Source organism: Hippopotamus amphibius, chromosome 13 (genome assembly GCF_030028045.1).
Source record: "Hippopotamus amphibius kiboko isolate mHipAmp2 chromosome 13, mHipAmp2.hap2, whole genome shotgun sequence".
Classification (NCBI taxonomy): Eukaryota; Metazoa; Chordata; class Mammalia; order Artiodactyla; family Hippopotamidae; genus Hippopotamus; species Hippopotamus amphibius.
The window spans coordinates 32,942,770-32,955,341 of NC_080198.1; the positions used below are offsets into that span (position 1 = coordinate 32,942,770).

The following is a 12,572-nucleotide window of genomic DNA, read 5'->3' on the forward strand; positions in this document are numbered from 1 at the left end:
TAGGTCGTCATATTTCTGTTTTTGTTTCTTGTGTAGTAAGGTCATTATATTTATCTGGTTTTTGTTTGTTTGTATTGTAACAAAATCAATATTTTTCTTATTGTTTTCCTATGTGTGTGTTTTAGAGGATTCTGAGAGGCTAAATGACTTGTCTAAGTTTTCACAGCTAGAGAGTGGCAGATTTAGGACTGGAACTTCAGACTTCAGAGTTTACACTCAACGAGCAATAGTTTCCACTAGAGGAAAGACAACAACGCAGGAAATAAAACTGCTGGGGCTATGTCTACACACACTAACAAAGGCAATCGGAGAGAAGCAGGCAATTATTCAGATAATTCAGAATATAACAATTTTTTTAAAAAAGGTTTGTGGTTAGGTAGCTGGTGTTTCTGGACTGGCTGTACTGGTAGAGCAGATTCTCAGAGTAGGAGCTTACGGGCAACCACCTCCAGCACTCGGGCCCCCCGCGCCCCCCCCCCCCCAGGTTCAGCTCAGCACCCTTGGGGAACTCTATTCTTAGTCAACTTACTTCCTGCCACTGGTCAGAGCCTCTGTGGGTGAACTGGGTCTGCGGAACCCCCACCACAGGGAGTCACTGGGGTGTTCTCCCAGGAGGAGGGTGTGCTCCCCACAGCCCAGAGAATCCAGGCTGCAGCCACTGGGCAGAAAGAGCTGGAGAGAGGGAACTGTGGCGAGATGCTGCCCAGGGGAGGTTCGCCAGGCAGAGACCCCTCTTTGTTTAGACCCTCCCTCCCATGGGCAGATCTAAGACTAGATTAGAAATTGGGAAATAGCCACTAAGTGGTCAAGGCCTAGAGAACATGAAGGGAAAGGGGAATCAGGCGAATGGGAGATCCGTTATAAACTTGGATTCCCCCTTCTTAAGTCTGGGTGCACCCCTGGTGGAAGAAAGCGAACCTGGAGGGAGCAAGGGCTTCTCTTGCAGTTTGTGGGAAGCCCACACTGCCGTTTTCCTGCTCCCAGCAAAGGAGGCCAGGACCTTGGAGGGGTACAGTTAGCTGGGGCAAGTAGGGATCAGGAAGGGACTTGTGAAGGGTGGGGCAGCGTGGCCCTGGGGTGGTCAGCCAGAGATGGGAGTGGGAGATGGAAGGAACAAAAAAAAACGGCCACCACCCAAGTGCCCAGGGTACGGATTTGTGCCTTAAGTTCAAGTGCATGCCAGATGTATAGCGGAAATTGAATCGTGTGTGTGTGTGTGTGTGTGTGTGTGTGTGTGTGTGTGTGTGTGTGTGTGTGTATGTTTTCCACCTTGGGCTGAGGATGGGGAGGGCTGAGAACAAGAACTGCGCTCCAATGTGAGGCACTGTTCGTGGGTGGCGCCCCTGGCCTTCGGGAGGTAGGGGACACACATCCACCAACCCCGCTCAGTCGGGGTCCCCAAAACCACAAGTGTGTGGAAGTGCCTGGAAGTTGCAGTGAGGTTTTGCCGAACTTCGCAGACTTCTCACCTGAGGCGACCAGCTAAGATTCAACCTGGCAGGACCGTGGGTCGCTTCTGGATGTGTTGGGTCGCAGCCAGATGTTCAATCGCGCACCTCAGTACCCAAATCTACTACACTGGGGGCGGTGCAGGATGTGTGCGCCTACCCTCTTCTCCAGCCCCCGGGCTTAGGGACCCTACCCCAGGGGTAAGAATGGGGAGGTGGTCCTCCTAGAGATTCCGTGGCATGGCGGCAGCCTCCGTGCAGCCGCAGTGCGAGCGGCCTTGCACAGGCGAGCCAAGGGGTCCAGGCTGAAGTTGGGGTTCAGCTTCCATCGGGTAGGCGGCTTTAGAAGGAGAGCTGAGCGGCAGGCGGCGGTCAGGCAGCCGCTGCGGAGTGGACCTCAACTCTTTCAACAGATGCCTGGGGGATGGGGAGCCAAGAGAAGGGGTATCGAGCCGGGAGTATATCCCGCCCCTCCGGCACCCCAGCTCGTGCTACGGCTTTAAAATCCTGCAGAGTTTGTCATAGGTTGGCCTCACCACGCATGCGCAAAGGCAAAGTTGAGTTTTTTTCTTTCTCCCCTCCACCGCCCCCTCCCACCCCCGCCCCTGCTCTTTCCAGCCGCCTTTGGTTCTGCAACTTAAAAAAAAAAATTTTTTTTTTCTTCTCTGGGAACACGAGGGGAAAGAGGAGTCCGGAGAGAGGGAGGGAGACAGGGAGGCAGTTGGCCAGGAGGGCCGGGGGGTGGGTGGGGGGGACGCGGTCCCTGCGGTCGGTCAGTCTGTCTGCGGGGCGCAGGATCGCGTGGAAGGCTGCTGCAAGTTCCGAGGCGCCACCTCCGCCGCCCGGAGTCCGGTTCCCTGCGGCCGCTGCCGAGCGAGCTCCTCCCGCCACCGCCGCCGCCACCACCGCCGTGCCCCGACCGCCTGTTCGCTCTCCCGCCCCTCCGGCCCCGGCGCCAAACGAGGAGGTGGGCATCCACGCCGGCCATGGACCGCAGGAGCTGAACAGCCGCCGCGGAGCTCCTCGACCTCGCCCCTCTCCAGCCCTACGGCCTCGGTGCCCGCGCGCCTCTTCGCCCTTCGCCCTGGAAAGGCGGGGAAAAGAGGGGGATTAACTAGAAAGGAGAAAGAAGGGGGTGCGGAGGGGGGAGCCCGTGTCTGCCCTTGGGCAGTCGTGCGTCGTCCCCAGACCCACCGGAGGCAGAACTTTCGGGGACAACTTTTACCCAGTTTGCTCCCCCTTTTTGCCAAACCCTAAAATGAAAGGACAAAAGTTGGCGCTGACTCTTTCAGCTCGGATGGCGACTTGTGCGTTTTCAGCGGCATCTCCCGGAGAAAAACCCATGCGCGCCTGATTGTTCTGTGGCCCCCAAGCTGCAGTGCGTGTGGGTGTGTGTGTGTTTGGGTGTGTGTCTGTGTGTGTACCCAGACGTCCACACACTCGCGGCCGCAGGATCAGCGTCTGGAAGCAGACGTTTCGCCCACAGACTTGGAGAGGAGGAGCTGGAGATCAGGAGGCGTGAGCCGCCAAGAGTCTGCAGAATCCGTGGTGTGAATGAACTGGGGGCACCTGGGCGCACGGATCTCCTCCCCCACCCCCCGCTCCGGGCCAGAGTTGAGTTGTGGGGCATTTTTTTTTTCACCCTCTTGTGAAGAATTTTTTTTTTTTTATTTGTTGTAAAGTCTTTTGCACAATCACGCCCACATTTGGGGTTGGAAAGCCCTAATTACCGCCGTCGCTGATGGACGTTGGAGAGGGAGCGCCTCGCTGCGGAGCAGTCGCCTGCGCGCCCTCGCCGGACCCGCGGCTCCCTTGTTGCGCGCCGGCCCGGCCCTGTTCCTGCTGCCGGCAGGCGGACTTCGGCGCCCCCTCGGTTCACGGGCGCTTCCCAGCGCTGCTCCTGCTCAGGCACCCAGACTCGGACGCCAGTGACCGCTTGGGCTCCAATTTCCTGAGCCTGCCCGACGCGCCCAGGAGGAGCCCTCAGCTCTGTGCCGGATCGTACCCCCAGCCTTAACCCGGCTGCTCCGCTCGGATTCTTCGGCTGCCCTCGCTCTGGTGGCGACTTCCTCCCCGCGCCCCCTCCCCCTCGAAATGAAGGTAGGTGTTCTGTGCGCCACCGATGCTCACCACTTTTTTCCTTTACTTTTTTTCTTTTGGAAGTTAACTAAATATTCCCCCCACCCCCAACACACACCTCTTCCTATCCCTCCCTCCATTTCTCCTACCGCCTGAGAGGCTAGAACTCCCGCGTAGCTGGCAGGGACCCCTACCCTCCCCCCCACCCCCACCCCTCGCGCACTGCCTCGGTCTCCCAGGAGACCTCTTCTTCTCCCACCAAACGTTCTGCAAACTAAAATTTTTAGAGTTTGGAGAAAAAGTAGGGAAGAGACTGGACAAAAACTGAGCGGTTCACGGAGGAGTTTCCTTTTGCCCTGAGAAATGCGAGTGTAACTTACTATGTATATTTCAGTAACAGGATAATGATTCAATTCAACAAATATTTACCAAGCGCCGGCACCGAGATGGTGTGTGGCCGGGGCTCAGAAAGGGGAAGGGGACTCCTTGGTTGAGAGATCACGAAGCCGGACTAGGAGCCGACTGTGCCGGAGCAGCGCACCCCTCACCCTCTGCAGCCAGAGGCCAGGTTGCAGGCTCATCGCAGCCGGGGAACCCAAGCGCTGCAGGCCCTGTGCCTTTAAGAGTGCCTGGCAGGGAGCCAGCGCGCACCCTGGCTCGGGGAGCGGGGTCGCGTTATTAGCATTATTAGCCGCCACTGGGTGAGCTCCGCACTTTGCAGCCTGCGATGGGGGTGGGGAGGGCTGGCAGTGGTGGCTCTAATCCTGTCCGCCGGGAGAGCGCGCCCCGGCCCCCTGCGCGGAAATCTGCCTTGTCCTTTAGAAACATTTGGGCCTCCGCGTTGGGAGATCGGGCGGGGTGGGGGCAGTTTGTGAACTCTTGTTTGTTTTAATTGTCAGTTGTATGTTAAAGCCGAGTCACACACTCCGAGGGTCACTGAGAGTTCACTTTTACGAAAAGTTAACATTTCTTCCTGCGGTATAACTTGCTATTTTCCAAGCAGCTTTTCCTCTCTGTCCTCCAAGCTTCTATCCTTATTTTCATTTTTCTTGATCTCCTTTTCAGTTTTCTAGACAATAAGCTTGGAATTGGAACTAATGTTTCCTAAAGCAAACGCCCCCCCTCCCCCCCAAAAAAAACGGTTTTAAAAAACTCCAAACTTGGAGACCCCATGGCCTTGTTTTACTTTCCAGTCGCAGTCTGGCATCGGGGCCCCTTCTCTCTCGTCTTTCTTTAAATGGACAGCTCACTGTTTGGAAGTCACTTGCAGCCAGCGGTGGGATCGCACCTCCCGCCAATGTTCAAGGCTGCTCCAGCCAGATGCGGAGATGTTTCTAGACAGCCTCTGCCAGGGGAGTTCCGAGGGGCCAAAGCTGAATGCGCGCAAATGATGGGATGCAGTGGAACTTGTGTGTCCGAGTGTGTTGATCTGTGCCCTGCATGTTGGGGGGATGGGGGGAGGCGGAGTAAAAGGTCAGTTGTTCTTGGGTCTTGGATATACTAGCCTTAGCCAGGCCCGTCGCCACAAAGGAAGACCCTTCTCAGGAGGCCCAGCCAAAGCGTCCTTTTCTTTTCCCTCCGCTCAACGGAGCGCTCCGGTGCACAAGGGGTTAGCACCGTGCGCCAGAGCTCAGCTAGTCCTGCTGCCTTTTTTCTTCCTCTATGTGCGGTGCCGGCTGCCCCCTGTTGGCTGCCTTGAGGTAGGACGTCTTGGAGTCTGTTCCTTGGGCGGGCGGGCAGCTGCTCGCCTCTTCTTTCCACCTCTGGCTCTGCAAGCACATCCCTTCAGAACACCAGGTCCCACTCTCCCAGGAGGGCCCCTCGAAGGCCCCCAGAGGACAAGCTGCACTGCGAGACTGCGTTAATTAGGAAGGGGCCATGGATCCGACCCAGCAAATGGGGTCAGGAGAGTGGAAGAAGGGTTGGTACCCCTTCTCCAGGGCATAGCAAGGAACAGGAGCATCACCCTAAGAGGTCTCAGGTCTGGCCTTGGCGAACTCACCAGTTTTCCTTGTGGTCGAGGACAACTGGTGTTTTCTCTTTCTCTTGTCCTCAGTTTTCTGTCTATTAAAAATAGAGTTGAGACTGCCTTTGAAGAGTGGGTGTTGAAGTGTTCTTTAATTTTCTTTCTTGTCCTGCGGACAAACAGCTCTTCTGAACAGAGTTGAGAGCCTGTGCCTACAGAGAGCTAGATATCTTGTGTGGGAAGGTGGAAGTGGCATTTCTGTGTGTGTGTATGGGAGAGAGAGAGAGGAAGAAAGAGACAGAAAGAGACAGAGATGTCTTGCAGTCTGGAGAGCCTTGTCTGGGGATGGATGAGGTGAGGCAGAGAATAGCATTAGACCTGGCCGCTGTTCTTCCCTTGGAGACTCCCTGTTACTGGACCTGGTATCAGTTCTGAGTTAGGGCAGTCAGAAGCTGCACACCTTCCTTGCACTGATCTGGGCTCAGGGAATTCCCTCCTCCACCTTCTCTCTTTGCTCCCCCCACCCCAACACTCAGCGCCTTGGGCACTTTCTGGCCGCACCGGGTGCTCCCTTGCGCCCAGGACAGAGGCGTGGGGGAGCTCTGGCTCATTGCTCCCCCAAAGCGGACCTCCTTTCAGCCCATCATACCCTCCTGCTTCTCAGAAGTTCCCAGGGGCAGGACGCCCCAACTTTGCGGCTGCCCCCGAGTTTTTCTCCTGCAGTTTTCTCCGTCTCTTTTCTTGCTTTCGGGAGAGATCGCAGTGGAGAAAACAAAATTTATCTCCCACCAAGAGCTGGGATTCTTGGAGTTTCCTGTGCATTTTGCCACCGCAAGCCCAGGTCAATCTAATTTCTTCCTCCCAGTTTCTCCCTCATCATTTCCGCTCCCAGAGATTGGGGGTGGGGGTTGGGGGTGGATGTGTTAGCGGGAATACCCAGACCAAATGAGGTAGCGCCAGTGGCTGAGGGCTGAGAATCTTCGCCCTGCCTCAGAGGAATTTCTTTTTAGGGGCCTCGGGTCTCGGACTTGGGTGCCACGCGAGTTTGTGCGTTTTCCGAAGATTTCTGCCGCCCCAAACGTCTTCTAAACTGACGTGACGGATTCCTCTCTCTCGCCCCTCATCACTCCCGGCCCGCACGCCAATTGATAAAGAAGGGTTAGGGACACTTTTAATCCAGTGCGGAGGCTTTAAGAGGAAAGATAGAATAAGTAGACTCTACGTGGATCATTTCTGGGGCTGGAAACAAGGGCTCGCGAACGCCCTACCCCTACCTCACCCCTCCCCTGCGCTTGAACCTCTCATATGCCCGAAACCCTCCTATCAGTCCCACACTAGGAACAGATTCCAAGGATCCTTACGAAGTCGGTTTCCTCGGGCCCAGAAATTGTTCAAGAACTTTTAGCCCGTTCTTTGGTAAACTCAGCTTCTGTCCAGAACTTTTGTTTTATGCTCGGTGTTACAGTCTCCGGAGAGGTCTTATTTCGTACTCTTTTCGGATCAGATCTCTTGGTAAACAGGCAGGGACGTTCACCCTACAGAGTCGATGTGTTAGTGAGTTTGCTGTGGGTTTCTTCAGTCTTTCAAACTTGTGGGGCCTTTTCTGGGTTGCGCGGGGATTGGAGCGGGAAGAGGGCCAAGGTGTTTCCGGGCAAGTCCGCGGGGTTAAGTGGAGACGCGACTCGAGGGGCTCTCCTGTCGGATCCCCTTTGGGACACCTCCGGCCTACCCCCAGCCGGGAGCTTAGAGACCCGAAAACAAATGGCCCGCTCCCAGATGGCCCCCGTTTTGTGAACGAGTGGACTCTCCCCGGGGTCGTCGGGCCGAAAGTGGGTTCGGTTTGTGTGGCTTCGCCTCTAACAAAGAGATCCGCAGTAATCCGCCGAATCTGTTATCAATTTCTCCGCTGCCTGCTCCCCGCCCCGCCCGCGCCCCGCCCGTCAGGAAGCTTGGAAAGTGCGCGCGCCTCGCAGAGATCTCTGCCGCCGTCTCGGAAGCACGTCGAAGCGTGTGTGTCCGTGCACGACTTAGTGTGTGAATGTGCGTGAGTGTGAGTGTGTATGAGTGTTTGTGCGCGCGCGGCCTTGGCCGCCGATGGGGAGAGTCGACTTCGCAGCCTGGGCCGCGCACGAAGGCAGTTCTCGCAACCCACCCCCTCCCCTGGAGGAAACTTGACACTTCAGGCGGGGGTGGGGAGGAAGACCGAGCCTTCTCTCTCCTGGGCTGGGGAAATCCCAGGTTTCTACTCTCTGGGGTGCGCCCCCAACTTTGCGGCGTTTTAGGGACGAGTGGGCCACGGGCGCGGAGCCCTGCGTAGTGAGCACTGGGGACCCCATAAGCATTTCCTCTCGAGAAGCCCCCAGGAGCCCGGGCCAAAAGGGCGCCTGGCAGGGAAAAGCTGTGGCGCGCTCCTGAGCCCCTTCGCATTTCCACGGCTGCCTAGATCCCCTCAGTCTCTTTTCCGGCGCAGGTTCCAGGCCAGGCCCTTCAGCCGCTTGGAGGAGGCTTACCTTTCCTTTTCCGAGGAATGGGCTCCCTCGGGGGCTGCGGGTGGCGCAGCGCGACCGGGTTACTCTTATCAGAGATGTAAAGGGGGATTTTGGAAACCCGCTCCTCCCACCCGCACCCGCCACCGCCTTGCTCCGCCACGGCCTACAGGTGGAGAAGTCACCAGTGGGGAGGACGGCAGCAGAAGCTTCCAAGGCTGCCCCCTGCCCCCGAAATTCTTCACGACGTTAACTTTTGTTGCCGAGGCCCTCTGCGCCCTGGAATCCAGGGGCTCAGGCGCGGCGCGGGAGCCAGCGCATCTCTGGCTCGGGCCGGCGGCTCACTCGCACTGGCTCGGGCCTCGCTCTGCACCCTTACCTTTCGGGACTGACCCAACCAAGTCTGAATTGGGCTGGAGGGTGGGGTAACATGTTCCAAGACCAGGCTTAAGGTGCCGCGGTGGCGAGATGGTCGACTCTAGACCACGACCAAAGGAAACCGGAGTCCCCCTTGGCTTCCTTTCCCCTTTCTCCGTGGCAGCTGCCAGGAATGGGGGCCGGAGGGGGCGGTAGGGGGAGTGAGAAAATCAGAATTTGGGGGAGGCTTGTGGGGAGGGCCGGGAAGGGATCCCCTCTCTCAGGACATCGGGACCCAGACCTCCTTCTTTCCTCTGGGGTATATACTTCTCTGGAGTACACGGAGTCCAAGGAGGAGGCCGAAGGCAGGGGAGAGGGCACTGTTTTCCGGTGTCCTTGGTTGGGAGAGCAGCTCGCTCTCCCCCTTATCCCCTGCGCCCCCCATCTCCTCCTCCCCACTCCAATCTGGCTGAGGAGCGTTCTAAGGAAGCCCAGGCTGCCCTTCCCCCTCTGGAAGTGGCTGGCCCCAAAGCGGGCCGTAAACTGATTATGAAACAGACGATGTGAATTCAGAGCCGCATTTCCCAGCTGGGCACGCTCGCGCGCGCCGCTCCCGGGGGCCTCGGCCCCCACCCCTTGCCCTTCCCTCCCGCGTCCTGCCCCCACCCCCCACCCCCGCGCCGGCCACCCCGCCTCCTCCGCAGCAGCCGGCGGCGCTCCACGCGCGCCACTCGCTCCACTCGCCTTCGCGCTCCTCTCGCCCATGGAATTAATTCCGGCTCCACTTGTTGCTCGGCCCAGGTCGGGGAGAGGACGAGGGTGGCAGCGGGTTCCCGAGTGAATTCCCGAGGAGGGACTCAGCGCAGCGCGAACTAGAGGGGAGCGAGGGGGTGCGGGACGCGAGCAAGCAGGAAGGAGGCAGCGCCTGGCACCGGGGCTTTGACTCAACAGCATTGAGACATGTTTGTAATCGCTGGCGTGCCCCGCGCGCAGGATCCCAGCGAAATCAGATTTCCTGGTGAGGTTGCGTGGGTGGATTAATTTGGAAAAAGAAACTGCCTATATCTTGCCATCAAAAAACTCTCGGAGGAGAAGCGCAGTCAATCAACAGTAAACTTAAGAGACCCCGGATGCTTCCGTTGTTTAAACTCGTATGCTTGAAAATTATCTGAGAGGCAATAAACATTTGCTCCTTTCTTCCCTCTCCAGAAGTCGATTGGAATATTAAGCCCAGGAGTTGCTTTGGGGACGGCTGGAAGGGCAATGTCTTCCAAGTTCTTCCTAATGGCTTTGGCCATATTTATCTCCTTCGCCCAGGTTGTAATAGAAGCCAATTCTTGGTGGTAAGTTTATTCTATGTGCATACTCTTTTATTTAAAGATTCGTTTGTATAATGCTGCAATATTTAAAGCTGAGTCGTGAGTTAGGGTGCATTTATCTAATACAGATATGTATCTTATATATGTATATATACACCTATATATGCATCTTTAAATCAAAATTTTCTTTTACTATGCTAATACTGTAAAGCTTATCTTTAGCTCCATAGAGAATCAGAACCTATAAATTTAGACCTTTTTCCATGAGGTCCTTGTTCAGATGTATGCGTGTAGTACATCATGTTAATAAAGGGGAACCGAAATTCACTTTTCTAATTGTAAGCCTATCTATAAAATTTACTTTTTGCCACCTCTAGGTAGTAAAAGTGAGTTCCAACGTTTGTTTTCTGTCATTTGAGGTTATTAACCTTCAGGGTCTGAGGTAGGCAGAGTTCTAGGAAGACAGCTAAACTCCAAGTGGCTAAGTATTGGGGCTTGAAATTTGATCAAAAGGAGGTTAACCTGAAGTAGTCAAATGTCCCTAAATGAGGGTTTCTTGCTGGTAGGGCCCTTGAGGATAGACTGCAGTATATCCAGAGGATTATTTCTGACGGCGTTCTGGATATTTTTTCACTGTAAATGAACAGCATTTTTCTGAATGTCAGACATGACTTCTGTTCACTGGATACCCTGTCTTGGGTCCCTCACAATCACATAAGGAGCCCTTTTAAAGTGTCCAGAACGGGGTGAATTTTCTTCAGTCTGTATACTTGTCCTACTGTTCTTCCATCAGTCAAAAGGAACTGCTATCTCCTATCCGTGTCTAATTGTGTCTGCTTTCGGCATTCATACATTTTCAAGGCAGATCAGTCCAATCTGTGGTGCAAAGTGAGTCATTTTCTCTAATGTCAGAGGCCTGTCCCCTAGACTGCCATATCCCCCTTTTCTGGTGTGGATTTCAGAAATTTCGGTTCAGGTATATAGCAGTGAGGGGCAAGGAAGGGAGTGAAAACTCCGAGGAGCCAGATGGCGGGATGGGGACTACACAATACCTCTGTTTTCCGAGTGGAGTTTGAACAGAGGAGTTTTATGAAGCACTTCTCATACTTTGTCATGAGGACAAGCAGAAGAGAAAAAGCATCTGTGTGCTTAAAACTATGTATTGCTGACATGTTTTCAGGGGCCCCACCTTGAGAGTTCACGTAAATCTTGAATGCACATCTCCCCCCCTTTTCAGGTCGCTAGGTATGAATAACCCTGTTCAGATGTCAGAAGTATATATCATAGGAGCGCAGCCTCTCTGCAGCCAACTGGCAGGACTTTCTCAAGGACAGAAGAAACTATGCCACTTGTATCAGGACCACATGCAGTACATCGGAGAGGGCGCGAAGACGGGCATCAAAGAATGCCAGTATCAGTTCCGGCACCGGAGGTGGAACTGCAGCACCGTGGATAACACCTCAGTCTTCGGCAGGGTCATGCAGATAGGTAGGAAAAATTTAGTGTATTTTTAAATACATGGAAACTTTTCTCCTAGGAAGAGTCTTTGGTGTTACAAGCTTGATATATGGAGGGAATCTTCCAGCAGGGTGGTGGCTTGGGAATTTTGTCATTATGGCTGGGTTCATGCCTGTCCTCACATCAAATTATGTTTTCAGCTTCTTGACCCAAATCAGGAGGGGGGGGGGGGGGGGGGCGGGCGTCAAAGACTTTTCCGAACACTTAATTTTTCTAAAAACCATTCTGTTTAAAATAGTAGCAGAACTCTTGGTTTCCCAAAGTAGATGAGGAAAGCTGAGTCATTTATGTCCTTTTAAAACTTCAAAACTCTTTAACTGTTAGAAGTTTCCTAACGTATGCCACAATTCACATGGCCCAAGCATCAAACTACATGTCATCTTTCAGGATGCTGGATGCATTGGAAGTAAATAAGGTTTTAATATTCCTAATGTAGATATTTCCTAAGGCTACCGAGATATACATGCTAAAAGCTTTTAGTCCCAGAAAGAATTTTAATTAGGAGTGATCCAATTTACATTTGTGATCGTGGCCATTGATATCAAAGCATGTGCTTCGGATCTCAACCTAGAAACTAAGACATTTTAATGTATCACTCACAGTCCAATTCTTTATTTTTAAACGTGTTGTTGAACCTGTTATTCCATTGAGGGAGGAAGTGGCATTAAAACTGGGCTAAAGGCAAAGAACTTGAAAAATCAGTTTGCCTCTGGTTTGGTTGAATAGCATAGGCTACAGTCTGACAGATGTGGTCCTGTGTGTGTTTTCTAGTGAATATTTTCGGTCTCTACTTTTATGCAAACAAGCCCATATACTTAATATGACTGCAGTGACTCCTCAAATAAGAAGCAATTTATCAAAGCAATTAACTGTTTATACTGACTGAAGATAAAAAGTTGGCTTAATGTCCGTCATGGATGGATAAAATGCTTTTTTAAAAACCCTGAAAAGTGCATTCATTGAGAACAAAAGAGTTGTCAGTGGATGTTTGAGCCAAGCAGCTTCATAAACTAAAATAATACAGGACTGGAAGCCGTTCCTCTAATTGAATGGGAAAATGGTCTGCAGCCTCAGCCTGCAGAGTTTCATAGGGCTTTGTCCTTCCTGTTAATGATTAAAATGTGCTAATGTATATACTGGGATCTGAATCTGGGAGTTAAGCTTCAGGAACGCAGGAGTTTTCCCCTGAATATGGGCTGCCTTATGTAGGTAACTGGGGGCGTAGCGAAGATTTAATTTTGATATTGTGAGTGAACCAAAACCTTTTTTTTTAAGCTATATCAGAATGGTGACCTGTCACCTTCACCTTATATGTTCCCCCATCTGCCTTCCTCTGAAACTATGGGAGCAGTTTTTCACATGTATATGAGTTAGTGAAAAATCATACACCTCTGATGGT

General features: G+C 53.5%; 1 protein-coding gene across 8 annotated transcripts in view; it reads left to right on the forward strand.

The window, feature by feature from the left end:
• The window catches only part of WNT5A (Wnt family member 5A), a 216,498-nt gene that overhangs the window by 192,072 nt on the left and 11,854 nt on the right, over nt 1-12,572 (forward strand). For 4 of the 8 annotated variants that reach the window (XM_057705263.1, XM_057705262.1, XM_057705267.1 and 1 more), the window contains 2 exons: nt 9,546-9,679; nt 10,893-11,143. In XM_057705263.1, coding sequence (XP_057561246.1) covers nt 9,546-9,679; nt 10,893-11,143 — 385 coding nt within the window. Of the gene's footprint in view, nt 1-125; nt 3,549-7,614; nt 7,748-9,049; nt 9,138-9,545; nt 9,680-10,892; nt 11,144-12,572 lie in introns of those variants that run through there. The other 4 variants (XM_057705266.1, XM_057705269.1, XM_057705268.1 and 1 more) reach the window with 4 other exon arrangements.